General features: G+C 42.9%; 1 protein-coding gene across 2 annotated transcripts in view; it reads left to right on the top strand.

Moving 5' to 3' along the window:
• CARM1 (coactivator associated arginine methyltransferase 1) overlaps positions 1 to 23,004 on the top strand; it is a 41,973-nt gene that overhangs the window by 8,987 nt on the left and 9,982 nt on the right. For both annotated transcript variants that reach the window (XM_081894304.1, XM_081894303.1), the window contains exons 2-11: positions 6,692 to 6,817; positions 7,219 to 7,325; positions 8,029 to 8,133; positions 8,779 to 8,889; positions 12,638 to 12,815; positions 17,384 to 17,474; positions 17,800 to 17,881; positions 19,085 to 19,170; positions 20,918 to 21,007; positions 22,256 to 22,393. In XM_081894304.1, coding sequence (XP_081750430.1) covers positions 6,692 to 6,817; positions 7,219 to 7,325; positions 8,029 to 8,133; positions 8,779 to 8,889; positions 12,638 to 12,815; positions 17,384 to 17,474; positions 17,800 to 17,881; positions 19,085 to 19,170; positions 20,918 to 21,007; positions 22,256 to 22,393 — 1,114 coding nt within the window. The remainder of the gene's footprint in view (positions 1 to 6,691; positions 6,818 to 7,218; positions 7,326 to 8,028; positions 8,134 to 8,778; positions 8,890 to 12,637; positions 12,816 to 17,383; positions 17,475 to 17,799; positions 17,882 to 19,084; positions 19,171 to 20,917; positions 21,008 to 22,255; positions 22,394 to 23,004) is intronic.

Genomic DNA, 23,004 nt, shown 5'->3' on the forward strand with positions numbered 1-23,004 from the left:
ACAGGCATCAATCTTTTCTGTTTCCTTCTAGTTTTCAAGGTATCTCCTATGTATTCAGTTCACCATACATTTGCTTCGCTATTCCTGTTGAAAGATAATGACTTGGTCTAGTAGAAAATTGAAGCTGAATCTCTTTGATCCATATACAACATGGATCCACTACACCACGCTGTCAGGTGGAGTAATCACTGCATAACTGCTATCAGTAAGGGAATTTTTGTTGTGATACATTCATAGTTAGAATCCCTGTTATAATTGAATTCTACCCATTTAACTCATTGTAGTGATCTCAGGGTCTATAAGCAAGAGTGAAAGCAATATGGTCGGCCATAAAAAACCTTGTCAGTTGTTTTTTTTTACGTCTTTAGGTAATGCAGTTAATTATTTTAGTAGAATTGTATTACTACAAAACCCAAGTTAAGTTGTGACCGAAATCCAGTGGAGAAATAGGTATGCTTAATTCCATTTCTTTCAGTTGGCTTAAGCATGCCTCACTTTTTGTTGGATTTATGCATATTAAATTAAATTCTAAGCTATTAACAGTGTTCAAATGTACCGGTATGTCATTGATCAAAGGATTGCATAGTTCTTGGCATTTATTTAGAACCCTGGGGGAGCTCAGACAATGTCTGTGTAGCCATAATCTAGGGCTAGGGAGCAAGGAGTTACCTCTCTGGCTTTTTCAAATTCAGACGACACCATGATGCAAAGAAAGGCAGCCTGCTGATCTGCAGAAGGGCTTTCTTGGTTTCATGCAGTAATTGACCACAGCTGTCCAGTACCCCAGCACTGATCCTATTACTCATTAACATTAGCAAAGTATCCTTTGTAGAAAATCCCCATAATTCTGTTCTGTGAAATGAAACTACTGAATACTAATGCTTTTAACTTTTAAACAAAGCAATTTAAATGCAGCGTGTTATATCCAATTCTCTGTGAGTGACGTCATGCTTGTGCAGTATGATACCCCCACCATCTGCTCCAGCCTGTCCCCCAACCCTCTGGAACACATTTTGGCGGTGCACTGTGGGGCAGGGGGTGCTGCCGGGGAGATGGGTCAAGGGAGACGTCCTGTTGTGCAAGCAGAAGTCTGTTGTGTGAGCAGAGCGAGCAGCACTGGAATCAACCCAGTACATTGGCGTGTAAGTCATGGGTGTTTTGTAGCAGAGTAATGATTTCATGATTGAAGTCTCTACATGTGTAAATCGACATATTTTGCATACACTCAAAATATTAGCTGAAGTTTCTGCGTAGCCTTTTTTCATTTGTACAGAGTAGTGACATGGGGAAAGGGATGAATGTGTGACTGACATTTGTGGTGGGTTGGATATGCTAGTGACAGACAACCTTGATTGGGCTCTGCCCTCTGTACATCTAGGATAAATACAATGTCTGCAAGTGTTTTAAGTAAAAGTCATAGGTTATGTAAAAAGCACTGGCTAGAGTAGTGTTGTGTGCACTAACATACCCTTTCTCCTTATTTAGTATTCTTTGTACCTTTACAGCAAGATCCACAAAGAGCCTTGTGGCACTTAAAATGGCTATTGTATTTTGTTGTTGTTGTTGTTTTGTCGTTTCCGACTCTTTGTGACCCCATGGACCAGAGCACGCCAGGCACTCCTGTCTTCCACTACCTCCCGCAGTTTGGGCAGACTCATGTTAGTAGCTTTGAGAACATTGTCCAACCATCTCGTCCTCTGTCGTCCCCTTCTCCTTGTGCCCTCAATCTTTCCCAACATCAGGGTCTTTTCCAGGGAGTCTTCTCTTCTCATGAGGTGGCCAAAGTATTGGAGCCTCAACTTCACGATCTGTCCTTCCAGTGAGCACTCAGGGCTGATTTTCTTAAGAATTGATGTTTGATCTTATTGCAGGCCATGGGACTCTCAAGAGTCTCCTCCAGCATCGTAATTCAAAAGCATCAATTCTTCGGCGATCAGCCTTCTTTATGGTCCAGCTCTCACTTCCATACATCACTACTGGGAAAAACATAGCTTTAGCTATACGGACCTTGGTTGGCAAGGTGATGTCTCTACTTTTTAAGATGCTGTCTAGGCTTGTCATCGCTTTTCTCCCAAGAAGCAGGCATCTTTTAATTTTGTGACTGCTGTTACCATCTGCTTTTTTGAGGACTAAAATTCCTTGGTGCTTCTCAAACTGTGGGTCGTACAAAAAGGAGCCCCCCCCCACTTTCCCAGGACAAGTAGCCACCTTAAGAGACATGCTTACTGTCTTGCTTGCTCCATATATGCCCTACTTAAATCATATTCAGAACATGATTACAGATTGTTTTTGAACTAAGTACAACCATGTTGGTTCTCCGGTGACATCCACACATTCCTGGTTGCTGAGATTGGTGTAGTGGTGTGTGAGGCACCTAGCCACTAATCTTTATTTAGGGAAAGGATTATTGGGATGTAACAGAGCGGGTGAGGATCAGCCTTTGGTTTCATGGACTATTCTGCTTGCAACTCTCTGGATTGCTTGGGGAAATGGTGCCTGAGGCATACCACAATATAATGTGTCTGAGGCATGCCACTACCATTGTAATACAAGTTGAAAGTATTTTATTTCGTTTCACAGCAGTAAGGGAGATGAGCCTAAACGTTGGGAAATGTAAAATCTAAATTGGCCGTATTTGGATTGCTTATGCTTATTCCAGATGCTTCTCCTGTTTTGTGAACAACAATCACATAGTCTTTGATTTTTCCTCTTCTGTATTTAAGCCTGGCACTTGCTGGGAGTACACAGAGAAAGTACCTAAGGAGAACTGTCTTCCAATGCAGCACCTTTTTCTGGCTTTGCAGTACTAGCATTGGAGCTTAGCATAGATAAAATCTTGGGAGATGGGTGAGACACAAGCTGCACCCTTGGAATAAGCCTGGTATTGGAAGAAGAAAGCTGGACTCTGGAGTGGAAGCAAGGCAAGCATCTCATCTCATGAATCCAACTCTGATGTGACAAACTCTGGCGGCCTTTTTGAATTCACCAAGCATTCAGCCCTTTTGTGCTCAGTGTATGGAAGCCCAGGGCACATCTGCTGTGCCCCTTTTATCACTCACAAAGAACTTGGAGGCCCAGCTTGACAGCTTAATTAATGTGCATGAGAGACATTTACATTGAATAGCTTTCAAAAGCAGAATCTTGAAAAGGCAGGGCTCTCTTTTCTAGGATCTGAATTGTGTTCTTTGCAAGGCACACAACTGCTCTGGGATTTTTATCCCCTCCCTGTCTTGGGCTAACCCTTGCCTTTCCAGTCAATTTCAGTCTGAGGCATTGTTCATATCCTACCCTGGCTGCTTATGTCTTCAGGGAGACCAAGCCTCATTGTGTTAATTTTACTACATTGTGCAGTAAAATGACTCCAACTGAGCTCATGGCCTTGTCTCTGACCTGTCATTGAATTGGCAGCTCTTGGTGTTGCAGGGAGATTGCTTGGTGGAACTCTTGATTTTTTTCCTCTTCACCTCCATCCTGTCCTCTCGGCTTTTCGTCCCAGGACAACATGCCATAATCTATCCAGGGGAATGAGCAGAGCTTTAGAATAAAAAACAAACAAACAAAAGGAAAAAAACCCCTCAAAATTGTCAGGTCCCTCTCCGAACTCTTAGTATAAAAATTGCACAGTGTCTTTACACTTCAATTTCAGACAGTTTTGCACTGGTTGTTTCATTCATTTATTATACGGGAGCCAAGAGGGCAGTTTGATGCTTGGGATAAACTAAAATAAATTACAAGAGTGCGCACTGGTGTTACCAAAAGGATGCTGTGTTTGTATTCTGTGACATTCTGTGCTTGTATTCTGAATGCTTGCCTGTGGGGCAATCTGAGGTTGTGAGGGTGAATGTGTGTGGTGCCCATAGCCTGGTGCTCCTTTCCAACGGAGGAAATGAATGTTCATTTCCAGGAGGCACTCTTTTTTTGTACTATAGGAATAACAGAGATTGATGTGGTCCCAGGATTATATTATTTAGAAGCCCCAGCATTCGGAATCTTGTTCTTTAAGGCAAGTGTGCTATGTTTGATCTTGTCACTTGAGTAACCACTTATATTCAACCTCATATTAAAAGGAGAGGGCCTTCTTTTCTGAACCACTCAGGGTAGGATTCTGGGCCTTCTATGATGTAGTATGTTGAGCTCTTGAATTCAAGATGAGCCTTGAAATATTAGAATGGGATTTGATACATTGCTCAAGACCCAGTTTAAAAGAACGAACCCATCTTGATCCCTGCACCCATTTCCCTTGCAAAAGATGCGAGACAGAAAGCCGTGTGCTGTCTCTGATGACTCAGGCACAACACTTTTTATTCTGGAGTGTTCTGAACACTATTGAGCATTTTGAATGTGAACCCCAGATTAACCAAGCAGCTGTCTTCAAAAGGAAGGGAATGCAAGATGCATTGCATCATGATATGTTTCAACGTATATTTAGACCCTGTCAAGTGAACTTTCCAGGTCATGGAAAAACGTTGTTCTTTCCAGTAATTACCAGCCCTTGTTTCTGGAAAATTCTGATACTTTTCAAGTTTTACGTGTGAATATAGAACAAAATAGAAATTTCACAGTTGCGCACCTAAATTGGCAACGATTCAGTAGCACAAAAAGACATGTAGGCCTTGACTACTGGCTTTCAACTGCATTCCGGGCTTGTGTTATATGACATTGCTGAGCTATTGCATTTATTCTCACTGGTTCCTGAAATATATTTATGAAATCTTAGTCAGGTTTCTTTGAATACTGCATATATGACAGCTTGCTCTGCCACAAGAGTGCTGTCATAAAAATAACAGGACATTTAGCTAAAACCAACATCAACATTTGCTGAAACAGTTGAGTTTTCTCCTGCTGCCTCGTGAATTCAGTTGTGGTTCTGCAACATGCTTGGTGGTTATGGACGTAGCCTTCTGATAGTTACCTGGGACAGAGGTTCTCCATATGTTTTAAGGGTTTGGGGAGAGCCCTACTGGAGAAGGCACTTTGACATCAAAATAATTTCTTAGACACTCAGACATTATGATCCACAGCAGATGCAAACACTGCTGAATAGATGCTGCAAGACAGAGGTGAACCCTCTTCCTTCCTTTCCCCCTTTACTTTTGACAAGCCATCCTGACTCAAAAGATGCCCAGGGCTGCTTTTCCTCAGGCCATGATTAAGTGGACTAGCGTCTGAACAGAGTATTGCCAAAACTGTTAAACTTAAACTGTTGACAGAATAAATTATTCTGCTTGTTAACCTTTGCCAGCATGTGATTAACTTGTTCAGCCCACAGTGCACCCTGGATGGATTGTTAAGATGCTTAGGAAGAGTTTGGATTGACTTGGAATCTACAGTGGGTTATTCATTTTATCTTGTTTATATAAGATGAATTAGTATTGGGGGCTAGGCACTGTTCTCCAAAATTTCTCATAGCTGATGCACATCTTTTCCCTGAATTAATATTGAGAACACATTTTACAGCCTCAAAAGTTTACCTTTAAGAGTGCAAGAGTAAGAACTACCTACTTTTAGAGGAGCCCACTGTGATGTTGCTGTATAGGGTATATAACCTTTGAATCCATTGTGCTAAACATATGTAAAAAAGCAAATCATGAATATAGGTAGTTGGGACAACATATACTTTTGCAAGCATCCTTATACACTATCATTTGAAAACTAAATGTGACAAATACCTTAAACCTTCAGTTTCCATTCAAACAGCTTTCACAAATACTAACTAGCTGCCTAACTGGCACCTTAAGGAGGGCTGAATATGAGAGAAGATTGCTGACAAACCACAACTTGAGAATTAAGCAATACATCTGCCAGGGAGATAATATAATTTACCATGTGGGAAAAGTTTCTCATGAATGGACATATGCAAGCATAAGCGATAAAAAAGAATAGGTTGGAGGAATTCCCTCACTGTAGCATATGTGCAAAACAAAGAAAACCGAATAATGCTATTGCAAACCTTGCACGTGCTAGGCACTGAGTGCATGAAAGGTAAATGAAGCAAAAGCCTGTCACTGGTTAGGGTTCAGCTTTCCTATAATCCAAACCAAAAAAATCTTGACTGCATATGAACTTTCTTCAAAACGACCCACCAAAGGGGACTGTGGGGCAATAACTACTAGAAATATGGTTGATGTGAACTAACAGGTGCCTACTTACCTTACTGAATATCAGTAGGGAATGGCTACAGGTAGTGAGGCATTTCTGTGCTGTACTGAAGATTAGGAAGTTCTTGAAATTCAGGTTCTTGCTTCTGCAGAAGTCACTGTTCTGCGGAAGTCACAGATCTGCTCCAGAGGACTAGAGGAAACCCCGCAACAGATTTAGGGTGTGTGTGGTGGAGGAATGAGATACAGTGGTACCTCAGGTTAAGTACTTAATTCGTTCCGGAGGTCTGTACTTAACCTGAAACTGTTCTTAACCTGAAGCACCACTTTAGCTAATGGGGCCTCCTCCTGCTGCTGCGCCGCCAGAGCCCCATTTTTGTTCTCATCCTGAAGCAAAGTTCTTAACCTGAAGCAATATTTCTGGTTTAGCGGAGTCTTTAACCTGAAGCGTATGTAACCTGAAGCGTATGTAACCTGAGGTACCACTGTATTTGGATATTTGCCCTTGTGTCCCATCTTTTGGGAGACAAATGTTTCAGCATTTGATGGAGCCACTGATTCTATTTTCTTCTTTCCTTCCTTTCTCTCCACAGAAGACGATGTTTGCGTGTTCAAGTGTTCTGTGTCGAAGGAGACAGAATGCAGTCGAGTGGGCAAGCAGTCTTTCATTATTACACTGGGGTGTAATAGCGTTCTTATACAGTTCGCAACGCCAAGTGGTACGTACCACCAGATTTGTGTTTGATTTATGTACGTCTGCTGCTCAAGGGGCTGTGAAACTCCAGATTGCTTCCTTAAAAACAACTTCAGAAGAAAATAACCTTGCTGGGTTCAAGATGGCACCAGATACACTTTATATGGGCAGCCGTCTGATCTGCAATGCTAGTGCCTTGACTCGTTGCTGAGGCTGTGAAGCTTTATACAGTCAGAGGGCTAGATGCTATGTTAATAGCCCACATAAGTTCAACACAGCATATGAGACGATTGCCCCTCTCTTTTTGCTGCCATCCTAGTCTCTATCCCCCAGAAAGTGTATTGCCTGTCAGTTCTCCAAGTTCTGTGTTGGGTCTGAACAGTGACATTTGAATGCTAAACAGGCCGTGTTTGACTTTTCTTTTAGACTTCTGCTCATTTTATAATATCTTGAAAAACTGTCGGGGCCACAACATTGAGCAGTCTGTGTTCAGTGAGCGTACAGAAGAGTCTTCTGCTGTGCAGTACTTTCAGGTAGGTGGGTGAGTTCAACAGCTGATGCTTTTTTCTGGTGTGTCACTATAAGTTCCTTGTGTTCATTTCCAAATGTATGTCTCTTGCAAGTTGGATTTTTAAAGCTTCTTATTGGTAAACAAGGGACTTCTGCTAATTGAGTGTCTCTGCTTGTTTGCTACTCACTCATTAACATTTCCAACTGTTGAGGTAGGGATTTGGGGAGGAGGCTTGGAATTCTGGGAAGCAAAGCAAAAGTTGTATGTTAAGGGCTGAATGATAGGAGGATGAGCAGAACTTTGTCTTCTGGAATCCTCCATAGATTCTCGGTGTGCTGTAAAGCATTCAGAGAACTGGCCAAATGTGGGCACAGCTTTTTTCAAAATCATGAGGTCATGGGCCTTAATTGCAACTGTGCAGATTGCTGGATGCATGTGCTGGTCGTTGTCAGAAACTGGGACAGTGTAGTGTCAAGAGTAGTTCTGCAAACTAAAATTACCAGGGCTTGTACACTGGCAATATCTGTGCATTTAATATTTCCAAGTGGCTTCCATAGCACTGTCGCATGGAGAGAGAGTGAGTGCAAGAAGTGAGTTCTTCTGGTAGCAATTACTCATAAGCATTGTTGTCATTTTGGATACTGAATGCTTATATTGAGTGAGGTGCTTCTTTCTTCGAGTTAACTGTTTACCGGCTTTAGCAGAGACTTTTTGTTTCCCTTTAGTTTTATGGATACTTATCTCAGCAGCAAAATATGATGCAGGATTATGTCAGAACAGGCACGTACCAGCGAGCAATCCTGCAGAACCACAGTGACTTTAAAGACAAGGTAAGGGGGTGGAGCCTATTGGCACTTTTTGAGTGCATCCTGTATTTGTGATGCAAGCAGTACAGGCACCTCCTAATAATCCAGAGTTTGTGAAAGGCAAGACCAAATGTCTGCAAGTTTCACACCCAGGCTGCATTTCTTCTGTGTTCAAAATAAATGTTATCTATTTCGCATATTTGAAAAGTGGTATAACATGTGAGCATTTGAAAAGCAGTTTATAAGATTAAATTTAAAAATAGATGTGGCCTGACACCCATGGCAAGGGTCCTGAACTGAATCCTAAGAAATTCTGTCTGTACACCACCGCTGGGCAGTGGAATTCCAGGGTCAGTGAAGAAATGTTGACTAGGTCAGGACAGGTCATAGAATGAAGTCTTATGCTTAAATGCTTCTAGCTGGCTGGCTTGTTCTCTGATATGAGGACACTGCCACTTAAAATCTCTGGGCACTGGAACTGCCTCCTTCAAAGATGGAAATATTCCACACTTTAGAATTTTGCAGTTGGTTGGGTTAGAATTTGTGTTACATACTAACTTCCTGTTATACAAATATTTAATGAATTTACAAAGTCATTCGGGAGGAGGGGGAATTTGCTTATGCTTAGTGACTTGACTATATGTCTTGTCTATTCACTTTCCCCACCAGATTGTATTAGATGTTGGCTGTGGTTCTGGCATCCTGTCATTTTTCGCCGCACAGGCCGGAGCAAGAAAAATCTATGCAGTGGAAGCCAGTACAATGGCTCAACATGCAGAGGTCAGTGATGTTTCAAGGCTTATGGAAAAGCCTCTGGGGATCCACCCATACTCAGGTCACAAACGCTGACATTTTGCAGCTGACAGGACAGTTTCCCTTCTCTTCCTTGTGCTGCTCTATCCTTATAAAGAGAAAGTGGTGTTGATTTAGGCATTGAGAAGAAACCAGGCTTCAGTGCAAGGGTGGAATTAATAATCTTTCCCCCCATACAATCAGTTTGCTTGTGTGCATTTTATTTATTTATTTTAAATAATATTTATTAAGTTTTCCAAATTAACAATCCAATAATGGCCACATTAAAAACATTCTGAATTATAAAATAATCCAACAGTCCAAATATTAAGCCAAATCATATTAAGCCAAATCATAAATCTTTGTTTGACTTCCCATGCTCTTCGCTCCTCCGGCTTGTGTGCATTTTGTGTGACGATCTTTCTCGGATTATCTCGAAGGTCAAGATGGGGAGAAGTCCAGAGGAAGGTTTTTGAGCACACGTATGAAATTCACTTTGGAACAGCCTAACCTACTTCACAGTCTGGTTGTGAATATATTGTAGGGAACGTCCCGTGTTTATAGTACTGAGTTTTGGGGACGCATTTCCAAATTTTCCACGTTTCCAAATTTTCTCTACAGCCATTTTGTGAAGGTGGGATTGTTATTTCTGATTTAGCATTCGAAGTGATGTTTCATCAGAATGGGGCTAAACCCAAATGAGGCTGATTCTGCACATGTCTAAAATGCTGGTGGGCCTCTAATTCATTACTTCCCCATAGCCATTTTAATCCTTGCTGCAAGTTTGCAAATAATAATAATAATAATAATAATAATAATAATACCCTGCCCATCTGGCTGGGTTTCCCCAGCCACTCTGGGTGACTTCCAACAGAATATTAAAATACAATAGTCTATTAAACATTAAAAGCTTCCCTAAACAGGGCTGCCTTCAGATGTCTTCTAAAACCAGGCAGAGGGCCTTCTCGGTAGTGGCGCCTGCCCTGTGGAACACCCTCCCATCAGATGTCAAAGCGATAAACAACTACCTGACATTCAGAAGACATCTTAAGGCAGCCCTGTTCAGGGAAGTTTTTAATGTGTAATATTTTAGTGTTTTTTGGTTTCTGTGGAAGCTGCCCACAGATGGGCGGGGTACAAATAATAAATTATAATTATAATTATTATTATTATTATTATTATTATTAAAGTCTGGTAGTTGTTTTTCTCTTTAATATGTGGTGGGAGGGCGTTCCACAGGGTGGGTGCCACTACCGAGAAGGCCCTCTGCCTGGTTCCCTGTAACTTGGCTTCTCGCAGTGAGGGAACCGCCAGAAGACCCTCGGCACTGAACCTCAGTGTCTGGGCAGAACGATAGAGGTGGAGACGCTTCTAAAAGTCTGGTAGTTGTTTTTCTCTTTGACACCTGGTGGGAGGGCATTCCACAGGGCGGGTGGCAAATGTTACATTCTGTTCCAAGGAAGATACTCGGGATCCCTTTAGGCTGCTCAACAGAGTTATTTTGAACTATTTTAGCATTTAGGAATGCTCCTTGTATTTTGCACACATGGCAGGAACCTGCATCCCTTCTGATGCACTGAAGGGATAGCTCAGTTGGTAGAGCATGAGGCTCTTAATCCCACGAGATTGAAGCCCAACGTTGGGCAAAAGATTCCTGCATCACAGGGGGTTGGATTAAATGACCCTCAGGGTCCCTTAAATCTACAGTTATATGGTTCTACTTTTTGCTTTTATTTAAAGGAGAAAATGGCAAATTGTTCATATGCGCATCCTTCATCTGAGGGCTGATTCAGACTTCCTTTTGCTCCAGGCACAGGTGGCGCTATAAAGCTCCATATCCGAGCATTGGTGTGTTGTTTTTTTGTCCTGGCACTTTCCCTAGGAAAGCCTGCATTTTGTCTGAAACGAAAAATCTGATTGCCATTTGCTCCGATGCAGCAGTAAAACATGGGTTTTCCCAGGGAAAGTACTGGGGCCAAAGAGCACACGCTTGGATACAGAGCTTTAAATCCTGGACAAAAGAAAGTGTGGATGAGCCCACAGATACTACATACATGGGGCTACCTTTGAAGGTGACCCGGAAACTACAACTAATCCAGAACGCGGCAGCTAGACTGGTGACTGGGAGCGGCCGCAGAGACCACATAACACCAGTCTTGAAAGACCTACATTGGCTCCTGGTACGTTTCCGAGCACAATTCAAAGTGTTGGTGTTGACCTTTAAAGCCCTAAACGGCCTTGGTCCAGTATATCTGAAGGAGCGTCTCCACCCCCATTGTTCTACCCGGACACTGAGGTTCAGTGCCGAGGGTCTTCTGGCAGTTCCCTCACTGCGAGAAGCCAAGTTACAGGGAACCAGGCAGAGGGCCTTCTCGGTAGTGGCACCCACCCTGTGGAACGCCCTCCCACCAGATGTCAAAGAGAACAACTACCAGACTTTTAGAAGACATCTGAAGGCAGCCCTGTTTAGGGAAGCTTTTAATGTTTGATGTATTATAGTATTTTAATATTTTTTTGGAAGCCGCCCAGAGTGGCTGGGGAAGCCCAGCCAGATGGGCGGAGTATAAATAAATTATTGTTGTTGTTGTTGTTATATGTTTTTTGTATCGGGATATCTCTACCCAAGTATAAAACATATCTGTAAGACACCAGGTGTCTGAAACTGGGGACTCTTATCATGGGGTCCCAGGTGCCCTGTACATGCTGTCAGTGTTTTAAACTCCGATTGTTCTAGGCGCATTTTGCGACAGGGAATTTCATTAGTGCGAGCAGTTTCTGAGCTCTGGTTGCAGTACCTTGCCTAAGATTTCAGAGTAAAACTGCAGAGTGGAAGGAAAGGAGGACCTTTTCCTGCCTCCCCACTTCCAACTACTCCCTGTAGACTAGAGAAGAGACCCTCTTAAGAATATTAGGGGGATGGGCACTAGAGCATATGAAAAGTGAACATAATATTTTAGCTGCAGTTCATTCATTTTCAGCTTAGTATTCTTGTTATTTAAAAGTGTGCCTAGACATTCTGTTGCTGCACCCATAACCTAGGTTTAAGGTGCCATTTAGCTCCTAGCTTTCATATCTCAGTTTCTAACACTGCACGCTGTGGCAGCTGTCTGGAACTGCAGCACCACCTCCGCTGCTGGTCCAAAAGATTGTACTGCAGCTGCTACCAGTCCAGCAGAGAGCAGATGACAAAAAGAGCCAACAAAGCATCTGATTCTGGCCTGACATCTCAGTGTGAGGAATTCATTGCTTAAGGTCAAGATGAACTGCTTAGCCACCTGCTGAACTTGTTTCCATGTCCCCAGTCCTGACAGTGACATAAGCAGCAACCCTGAGTATCTTATCTACCTGTCTGGGATAATGTTGTTTTTGGTATACAGCGGACGCTTGGGTTGCAAACGTGATCCGTGGGGGAGGCATGTTCGGAACCCGCAGCTTTCGCAACCTGTGCGTCTGTGCACGTGCGGGTCGTGATTTGGTGCTCCTGCGCATACGCAAAGCCCAATTTAGCGCTTCTGCGCAGGCGCTGAAACCTGGAAGTAACTGTTTCGGTACTTTCGGGTTTGGTGCGGTGCGCAGCCCGAAATCGCGCAACCCGAGGTATGACTATACTGTTAGAGAAGCCCTTAAAAGTATCCATCCCTTTCTCACAATAGATATCTAAGGACCAAACAGGTGGGGAATTTCTGTGAGTGACTGGTCTCTTTCTGATTTCCTCCCATGATTTCCTCCTGAACAGGTTTTAGTAAAGAGTAATAACCTCACTGACCGGATCGTGGTCATTCCTGGGAAGGTAGAGGAGGTCTCCCTTCCAGAACAGGTGGACATCATTATCTCTGAGCCAATGGGGTACATGCTGTTCAATGAACGTATGCTGGAGAGCTATCTGCATGCCAAGAAGTATTTAAAACCCAGTGGTAAGTGACTTCCTCTTGCACTGGTGGTGCAGTGATGAGGTTTGGGTGGGCAGAAGAGCTTTTGTCAAGGCTTCTTCTGGCACACTAAGCCAAAATGGCACTGGGTTACTCAATAAGTAAGTGGTGCTTCAAGTACCTGCAGAATAATATTTTAATATGAGGGGAGTGCATTTTATACGGCAATAATCTTGCAGGCTGCAGGAGGTGACCCTACTCTATTTTGCTCAATGTGACTCTCCTCTGTCTGCCTTAGATGCTGGTGAAGGAAGAGTTGGGGGCGACCTGGTTTCCTGTTCATGGTTTTAAACAGGGGTTCACTCACCTTTTGATGCTAGTATAAAGTAGAGGTGGGCCAGAGAGTGAAGGATTAGGAAGCCATGCGAAGCTTCTGTATGCCAGTGTTTATAATAGGGGCTCTGATCAAAAAGCCTTTGGTTTAAGAGAAAGCTGTTCCAAATTCACCCATGCAGCAGAAAGCATGAAAACTGGCAGGTTAATGCACCTGCCTCAATTTCTGCGGTTTGTAAGCCCTAAACATGTTCTGTCATCTTGCATGTGGTGCTCACTTACAGCATAGGCTTCATGCACTCCAGTCTTTTCTGTTAGTCTTTCAGCCCTGATTCACTTGTTTTGCAGGCTGGGGCAGCGGTGAATCTGGCGACAGTGGTGTTAAGTCAGTATTTAATAAGATACATACCGTAGTTGTTTAAGGGCAGGACAGAAATCAGCAAAAATAAAATTTGCATGCAAAGCCTCAAATCCCTTCATTTTCACAACCGGTCCCTTGCAAAGCTTATCTTACGAAAACTTGATCCTTTGTTGTAATTTCTAAGCTTTTTAAAGTTCCGACATCATAGTGTGCATCCAGTCCCGTGCATTGCAGGGTGGAGGGATATTGAAGCCCTACCCTTACTGTAATGTAGTGGATTGGCTTTCGTGGACTGCAGGGAGTACAGCAAGGTGCACAATGAGACCTGAAACTTCTCTACCGCGTGTGTGTATATGGGTGGGAGTGTGTGCTTGTGGGGGGAGGGAGTTCCCCCCCCCAACCCCAATCCATCTTGAGGAAGAGGAATTTGGTGTGGATGATGCCTAACGGCACACATCCGCCAAGCCCAATTTCCTCCACTTTGCCCCACCAGACTAAAGGGAAGCAACCGGCAGGCTCCACCATGCCGATGCAGCTCTTCCCTCCCCAAGCAGGCCTCAGTAGCACAACGGAGCGTTCACTAGGTAAGTCGCCCACAATTCTCTCTCCATTGAGTAAAATGGAAACGTTTTAACTTAGCAAGCTTGATCTTACACAATGGATTTTCCGAAACCAGCAAAGGCACCCCCTAGCAACGTAAACATGCATTTTGGGAATTCTTTCAACTTCCAAAAATGACAACATCTAAGTAGCCAGAAGCAAAGGGCCTTCGCATCTAAATTCTTAAACTGCTCAAACTCACTTTTTTACATCTGGTGTTTTAAACATTCAACTAACTTGTACACCTGAGCTAAAAAAAGACCCCCCCCCAAAAAAGACATATCATAAATCAATCCTACAAGGAACTCGTGGGACCTGCAATAAGGTTCCAGTTACAGATAGGTAGCCGTGTTGGTCTGCCATAGTCAAAACAAAAAAAAATCCTTCCAGTAGCACCTTAAAGACCAACTAAGTTAGTTCTTGGTATGAGCTTTCATGTGCATGCACACTTCTTCAGATACACTGAAACAGAAGAGTTCTGTTTCAGTGTATCTGAAGAAGTGTGCATGCACACGAAAGCTCATACCAAGAACTAACTTAGTTGGTCTTTAAGGTGCTACTGCAATAAGGTGTTGCAGCCTATTACTCTTCCCTTTTTTGATCCTGAGGGCCATGTGGAATGCGGGGCTGGAGCCAGTGATAAGGGGGGCTTGGATCCAATCTTCCCTAAAGCAGGCACAGCTTTCCCTTCTCTTGTGCACTCTCTCTCCCCTTTCCCTCCCCCTATTCTCAGAGCATCAGGGTGAGAGGAGAGAGGTTTAAACCTTTCCTCCCAGCATGTTGAGATCCCATTGTTTGAGGAGTTTTCCCTTTGGTGTGCTTCCTCAAGCAGCTGGCCAGTGGAGCAGGAGTGCAGTGTGCAAGGCGATTTCAGCATTCCTATTGTGTGCCCCCCCCTGACTTACACGCAAAGCAGCATGCTGAGCAAAGTGCTCTTTGGCACGAGTCAACTGCTGGGCAGTGAAGAGGGAGCCTGTGGGCTGCACTCTGCATGGGTTTCCCATATGTGCCCTAGAGCAGTTGTTCCCAATTAGTGGTCCCTGCCATGGACACCAGGGGGTCTGTGTAACCCACCCAGGGAGTCCGTGGCACCATTCACAAAACAAAAACTACCATAGAGATAGGAGAATTTTCAAAAACTTGGCTTTTGTAAAACGAGGAATCCACAATTGGGAACCACTGCCCTAGATCAAGCGTGGGCAGACTTCGGGTTTGACAGATCTACTTTGTGGGTTTTTTACTTGATTCCCAAAATTTGTCCATTCGAGCTACATACAAAAGACATGCTGTTAGAATTGAACAACAAGATTCATCTGAGCACATTCAGATCCTGGGAATTCGTTTTCAGTATTTTTATTAATTATTATTATTATTTAAATTTCTATACTACCCTTCATCTGAGGATCACAGGGAGGCTTAGAGTATAAAAACACAAAAATATGTAACCTAGTAACAAACAAAAACAGAACCACCCCCCTCTCCAATACCTGAACTAAACTGACCTCTCGGTAATTTAGCTAATTTAGCACGAAAGTTACTCCAGTTTAGTGTTCTTCATTTTGGCCACTGGTAAGGTAAAACAGCTGGGAGTCAGGAATGCATTGCAAATCACCCAGCGATCTTCTGCCCACCCCTGCCCTCAAACACTGCAGTTCAGGGTCCAGCCAGCCTTAAGTAGGAGCCTCCTAGTGTTGGTTCTCTGTAGCACTATAGAGGGAGGGGTTAGGTTCATGGCTAGCTTCCTGTTCTAAACCTGAGCATCTGAGTTGTATTAGCTGGGGTGGCAGTGGCTCTGGAGAGAGTGAAAGGGAAAAGGCTTTCTCCCTCCCTCCCTCCCTCCCTCCCTTCCTCCCTCCCTCCCTTCCTTCCTTCCTTCCTTCCTTCCTTCCTTCCTTCCTTCCTTCCTTCCTTCCTTCCTTCCTTCCTTCCTTCCTAAATGTCCCCATATAGACAGGGAGAAGAGTTCCATTAACCGAATGGCACCAATGGGTGCCCCCTGCTCCCAACGCTACCTCTGTCCAGTGAGCTTCAGCAGGCCAGTTTCCTCTCTCTTTCCTCTGCCTTCCATTTTTCTCCCATTTTACTCGGTTGACATCCTAACATTCTGTGTTTCAGATGTTTCCAATCCACCAGCCATTTTCTCCCCTCTTTTTTGTGGTGGGCACCATAACTGCTCTCAGTCATAGACTGCATTGATAAACACTCAGCCTGCCCCATTTCTAGTTCAAAATGGTAAAATCCAGGTTATTTACATAGTCATGGTCCTTCCACCCTGCTCCCTAAAAAGCAACAAAGACAGGAGGTCTTATTGCTGTGCAGTGCAAATCTGGAAGTTCACTCTTCAGATAATGAGTTACTATTTTCTTACCTCTAAGCCATTGGTCCCAGAGGCTCACAGGTGCTTGTTGTTCATTTTGACTTAAAAAATATATTTTTGTTAAATTTACAAATTAAGTCACTCAGGTATATTGTATCCACTGCCTTTTTCTTGGATGACCCCATTTTGCTTCCAGGCTGATCTGCACTCAACCAGCCAATTTTGCTACTGGAAGGAATTGCAAAATTGTCATGCTTTATAATAGTAGAACAATTAAAAGTGGTCACGCCTTGATTTATAGAGACGCTCCCTCTATTGGTTCTATAATTAGCAAGGCATCATTGCTGGTGTTCATCAGAAGCTTGGTAGAGGCCACAGGATGATGCTGACAATGGTAGCATTCCCCATAAAAACAGTAGATCAAATAAAAACCAGTTTTAAAGAGCAGAAGCTATGCGGAAAGTGAATAATAAATGCACCGCGAGGAACAACCGCCATCATTTGAAACAGACAGTGGGGCAGTGGTCAGGATTGAACTCAGTCAATTCTGTGGGAAGGTTTTGGCTGAGGTGCTGTTGATTTCCTTCAAATGCTTGTGGCAGTGACTCAAGGTGCAGCAGTGTTGAGAAAATTAGTGGTTTGAAGGCATTCATGGTGCCACTTTAAATAAATCAAGATTTGATTAAATAAATCAAGAACAGATTTATTATTAATGACAGTTTTGTTTTGTAAATCTCACTCTACTTTTACCTGCTGCTCCTATCTCTTTTAACTTGTTAATATTTTACTGTCTTCCCAATTTCTTTTTCTTTTTAACCTGATCAATCCTAGCTGCCATTCTGTCTGATTTTTAACCTGTTCATTAATTTTTTTTCCAGATCTCCCCCCCTTCCATATCCTGAAGTTATCCACCTTGGGGTTTTTCTTTGTTAGAATTGGAAGGGGACCATAAGTATATTTCTGTAAATAAATAAACTATGTCCATCTTCCATTCAATTTCAGGAAATATGTTTCCAACCATTGGGGATGTCCACTTAGCACCATTCACAGATGAGCAGCTCTACATGGAACAATTCACAAAAGCTAACTTTTGGTAAGTCACTTTTCCTAGGAAGCAATGCTCTCAGCCCAGTTCCACAACTGCTGCAGTTTACCTGACAGAAAACTAGCTGCTCATGTAACAAACTGCAGTGTTGATCTGTGCCAGACAGACTCAGGTTTGGGTAAACCTTAGCAGTCCCATCTTTCCTAGTCTTCTAGATAGCAGTGAAGAACCTCCATGGTCCTCTGCAGTGTAACTGCTATCTTTCCAGTATTGGTTCTTTGGGAGGAGACTGGTATTTGAAACCTCACATTGGTGCATCCTTGGATACCCGGACCCTCCCAAGTCACCTAGCCTGCTGTGTTTTGTCTTGCAGGTATCAGCCATCCTTCCATGGGGTAGACTTGTCTGCACTTCGGGGTGCAGCAGTAGATGAATATTTCAGGCAGCCTGTTGTGGTAAGTCTGTCCTATAATGCTGACATCATAGTAGTAGTAGTAGTAGTAGTAGTAGTTTGTTGTTATTATTATTGATATCCCGCCCATCTGGCTGAGTTTCCCCAGCCACTCTGGGCAGCTCCCAATCGAGTGTTAAAAACAATACAGCATTAAATATTAAAAACTTCCCTAAACAGGGCTGCCTTCAGATTTCTTTTAAAGATAAGATAGCTGCTTATTTCCTTCACATCTGACGGGAGGGCGTTCCACAGGGCAGGCGCCGCTACCGAGAAGGCCCTCTGTCTGGTTCTCTGTAACCTCACTTCTCACAATGAGGGAACCGCCAGAAGGCCCTTGGCGCTTGATCTCAGTGTCTGGGCTGAACGATGGGGGTGGAGACGCTCCTTCAGGTATACAGGACCGACATGTTGTGGAAAGGTTGACATTCTTTCTGATGGTGGGAGCATGGTGAGGGGGAAGGATGAAATGTGATTGAGAGCTGTCTCTAGTCCTCGGAGCCTTCCTGAGGGAGCTTCTGTCAGAAGAAATTGGGGGGGGGGTTCCAGCTTTTGGAGTCTAATCACCAAAGCCTGTGTGTGTTCATTAGAGACTGATACCATGTGCTAGCTTGGTTACTTGCTCACAAGTAGCACAACCAGTAATCAGCCCAGTTGATGAGAACCCACAAGCTTCCAGCCTCCTCTTGATGGCTTGAACACCTGTTATACTTTAATTTTGAAAACCATAGTACACTTGACATGAGCATTTTTCTTATATAGAGAGCCATCAGTTTTATGCCTTTGCTGTTAGACACATTTAAACAAAGGTGAGATTGGGTGGCCTGTAACTTATCCCAGGTCTGACTTCTTCAAATGGAGCAAGTAAACACTAGGGAATTGATATTGCCATCTGAAGGAAGCACTGAGCACTGGGGGAGTAGTGTGTCTTGGTTCATGCCACTGTTTTGCATGGAACAGAGCAAGGCTGGCAACCATGATGCTCATCTCTGCTTCCCTCTTAGGGTGGCAGGGAAGAAAGGCATTGTTCTGTTGTATGGCATAATATTCACAAGCATCTTCTGGCCCTCAGAGTAGGTTAGTAGTCTGTTGTCTGTCTTCTTTACATTTGTCTGGGAGTGGAAGTGAGTGGAGAGCAGCTCAGACTTGTAGTTTTCCACTTCCTGACCCAACCAGAGGTTTTCATTTATGTGCTTCTCTTCCCAAGGACACCTTTGATATCAGGATTCTAATGGCCAAATCTGTTAAATACACAGTGAACTTCTTAGACGCCAAAGAAGCGGATTTGCACAGGTATGTTATCCCCTTTATAGGAGACAGAGGGATAATCCAGTCTGGCTCCCAACTGTCTGTTACACAGGGGTGGGAAAAGCCAAAGTTATACTGTTTCTGTCCTTAAAAAAGAAAAGAGAAAAAGAAATTGTGTCTGCAGTACATGCCAGTGTATGAGTCTTCATGATTGTATTGTTACTGTTGTGTGGCAGAGCCAGAGGAAAGTAGCCTGGCAGTCTTTCCTGAGCCATATTTTGGTCCTGCATAGGAGCCCAGTCCTCTTCCCTTGACCCTTTAACCAATTAAGGTTCGCTAGAAACAGTCTAGTGGCTTGCAGGAGACCTCAGACTCAGGCGTCGGGATAAACAAAAATGGGCTGAGTTGGTATAAGAGAGTTCCAAGCTCAAGAGGGCCAACGTTTAAGAACTGTTCGAGTTGACTTCCTGTTCTTTGTGTTTTCTACCATCCATCACTCTGCTTGTTGAGGTTTCAGGCCATGTCTGCTGAGGCTATTTATGGTTCATTCAAAAAATTACAACCTGTTTTTGAGGGCACACTGTCCAGGGAAGGGAATTTTAAGTAAGGTTTTAAAATAAATCAAAATAGCAACAGTTTAATCATTAATTTAAAAGCACCAGCAGCTAAAATTCTTCTAGCATAGTAAATAGATCAGACACAGATTAGAATAAAAATCTCTTCAGAGTTTTCCTAAAAATCAGCAGTGACAAAGCCATATTTCTCTGGGAGTTTCAAACATGGAGAACGCTCAGTCTCTGGTTTCCAACAGTCTAACCAGTCTTACAAGTTGGTTGGAGAGCAGGGCCTCTGGTCTTGATTCTGGTACTGTCTCATGGGGAGTCTCTTGTATTGCCACTTCCTATACAAAAATACAAAGTCAAAAAACCTTCCTCAAGCCAATGGAGTCTTTGTCTTAACTATTTCCCACCCACATCCAGGTTGGGCTTGTTTCCAGAAGAAGGCTGTTGAGCAATGACAAGATACAATCGTCTAGTGTAGAATGACTATGCATAGTTCTTGCATGTCTCAAGTCTGTATCAGCGAGGTGGCTCTTATCTTTTGACCTTCTGAAAATGTGAACGTCCAAAATTTATATTCAGGTTAGAATAAAAAAAGCAAAAAAACAGTACCCTTAAGAAAGCAGCCACACACTATTGATTAGTGCAGCTGGAGAAAGTGGGAGCGACAGCCTGATAAGACCCAACTTAAAGGAAGATCTTAGATGGCCTCTATATGAGACAGAGGCAGTCTCAAATCTCCAGCTACATACATACATGCACATACATGCACGTGGGTGGCGCTGTGGTCTAAACCACTGAGCCTCTTGGGCTTGCCGATCAGAAGATCGGCAGTTCGAATCCCTGTGACAGGGTGAGCTCCTGTTGCTCTGTCCCAACTCCTGCCAACCTAGCAGTTCGAAAGCACGCCAGTGCAAGTAGATAAATAGGTACCACTGTGGTGGGAAGGTAAATAGCGTTTCCATGCCCTCTGGCTTCCGTCACAGTGTTCCGTTGCATCAGAAGCAGTTTAGTCATGCTGACCACATGACTTGGAAAGCTGTCTGTGGACAAATAGCGGCTCCTTCTGCCTGAAAAGCGAGATGAGCACTGCAACTCCATAGTCACCTTTGACTGGACTTAACCGTCCAGGGGTCCTTTACCTTTACCTTTTACTTTGTGCTGACTAAGAAGAAACCATGTGACTGTGAGGGAGAGGGTGAATTCATGTGGCATCTCCTCTTGTTTTCCAGGATAGAAATCCCGTTCAAATTCCACATGCTGCATTCAGGTCTAGTCCATGGGTTGGCTTTCTGGTTTGATGTAGCCTTCATCGGTTCAATGTAAGTGGTGGCAAAAGTGCTCTTTCCTCCCATCAGAACTTGGATTTTATAAAACAGATAACTGATTATCACTCCTACACTGCAGTAAACTGGCAAGTTCAAATTAAATTATCTTTTGACTTGTGTCCTTCGGTAGATGAATGTAAATACGTTTGTTTAACTTGGCAGCAGGGAAACATATTTAGAAAAAAAACAGCCCTCGGGATAGTAAATGGAAGCTTGCATTTCTTCACAACGCTAGATTTGCTCTTGGCTGCACAGTTTGATAGAGCGAACGCTTGCTTGCCAATTCTCAGTTTTTTTCTTTATTTAATTCCAAGTCCAATTAAGGTACTGGTTGGTTTTAAAGCTCTTAATTTTTAAAAAACCTGGCTATCTTGGGAGAATGCTGCCTCCCACAGGAGATTTTGAGATTATCTAATGAGGTCCTTTTGCAGTGACTACCTTTTATGGATGCCATATTAGTTTCAAAACATAGCTAAATTGTTTCTGTAATTGTCTCAAAGCACTAGAAAGAACTCCCTTGGGATATCTGCTTGTCTTGCTGTGTCACTGTTTTGCAAGCAGACTAAGGTGGCCCTGTTCTGTTGGGTGTTTTGGAGGAGATACTCTCTTATTACACTGTTTTTATAGTACTTTAGCTGTGTTTACTTTGTGTGTTTTGTGATTGAATTTAATAGTGTTTTGAGAATTGTTGTTTTCAACAAGCACTAGTCCACAAAAGTGACTATATTGATTAGAAGGAAAGCATATCTTCAGTTTCCTGTTACTGCTAACATAACAGAACCAAAATATCCTCAAAAAGTAACAAGTCTACTATTAATTGTGGCCTTTCTAATTAAAGTTGGCTCTCACTCATTAATCAAGTGAAGCTTCAGCTGGTTAAAATTTAATCAATTTAAAATTGATTTAAGCACTAATAAAAGTTGACTAAAAGGACTGTACTGTAACACTAACCATTAAAAGCAAGATCAAGCGGGAAGGTCTTGACAGGTGCTTCCAAAATGCACACCTGCCACCAAACTGAACTTTCAAGAGGGACTGACTTGAAGAGGAAAAACAGGAGCCTTGGTTTCTCTGTGGAGAGTGAAAACAGATTGGTATATGACAAGCCAGACCTGAGTGCAGCTACTTTGCAGCTGGGGATATGCTGACAGTTGGGAAACAGAGCAATCTGAGAGGGGTAGGATGTGGATTTGTGAAAACTCAAGCCTAAACATGACTCCCTTGCCTCTCTCCTTCCGCTAGAATGACCGTTTGGCTTTCAACCGCTCCGACAGAGCCTCTAACCCACTGGTACCAAGTTCGGTGCCTCTTTCAGTCTCCACTTTTTGCTAAGGCTGGTGACACCCTCTCAGGGACATGCCTGCTCATCGCAAACAAGAGGTAAGCTGAGAGGGGCCAGCTCAGCCACATGGAAAAACAAGCCCTCTTGCAGCCAGGTCAGATTCTGCAGCGGCAGTGTCATCTAGGGTGTTGTGTGCTGGACTTGAACCAGAGAAAGATGAGTTCAAAGCTATGTGCCAGGCTGATTAAGTTGTTACCAGGGTGGGAAAAAATTGATGATTTAAAAAATAAATTTTAAAAATCTGATTTTTTTGGATATAAATTGGATTTTTTAATTTAAATTGGATTTTTAAAATAAAATGATTTTGGAGGGGAAATATTTCTAAAGCTAGTTTTCTATTTAAGTTTCATTATAGTCCAAAGGCTCTTCATCAGGAAATAAGGATTTGTTTTAAGTTTTTCATGTGTGCTAAAACTCAGTCTCGATTTTTAATTTTTTTGTTTAACTACATCAGTTAACAAACAGGGATACATATGCTATAATGTTTTAGTTAAATAAATTGTTATTAAGGAAATTATTATTTTTCTCCTTCCAATAAAGTACAGCAGATAAGTTGTCCAAATATAAAGTTAACTTATTAAACCTCACAATAATTTCATAATTATCTGTCTATGTATTTATACTAGTATAACCAAATCAGTAATTTGGA

The sequence above is a fragment of the Podarcis melisellensis genome (genome assembly GCF_964234715.1).
Source record: "Podarcis melisellensis genome assembly, chromosome: 17".
Lineage (NCBI taxonomy): Eukaryota > Metazoa > Chordata > Lepidosauria > Squamata > Lacertidae > Podarcis > Podarcis melisellensis.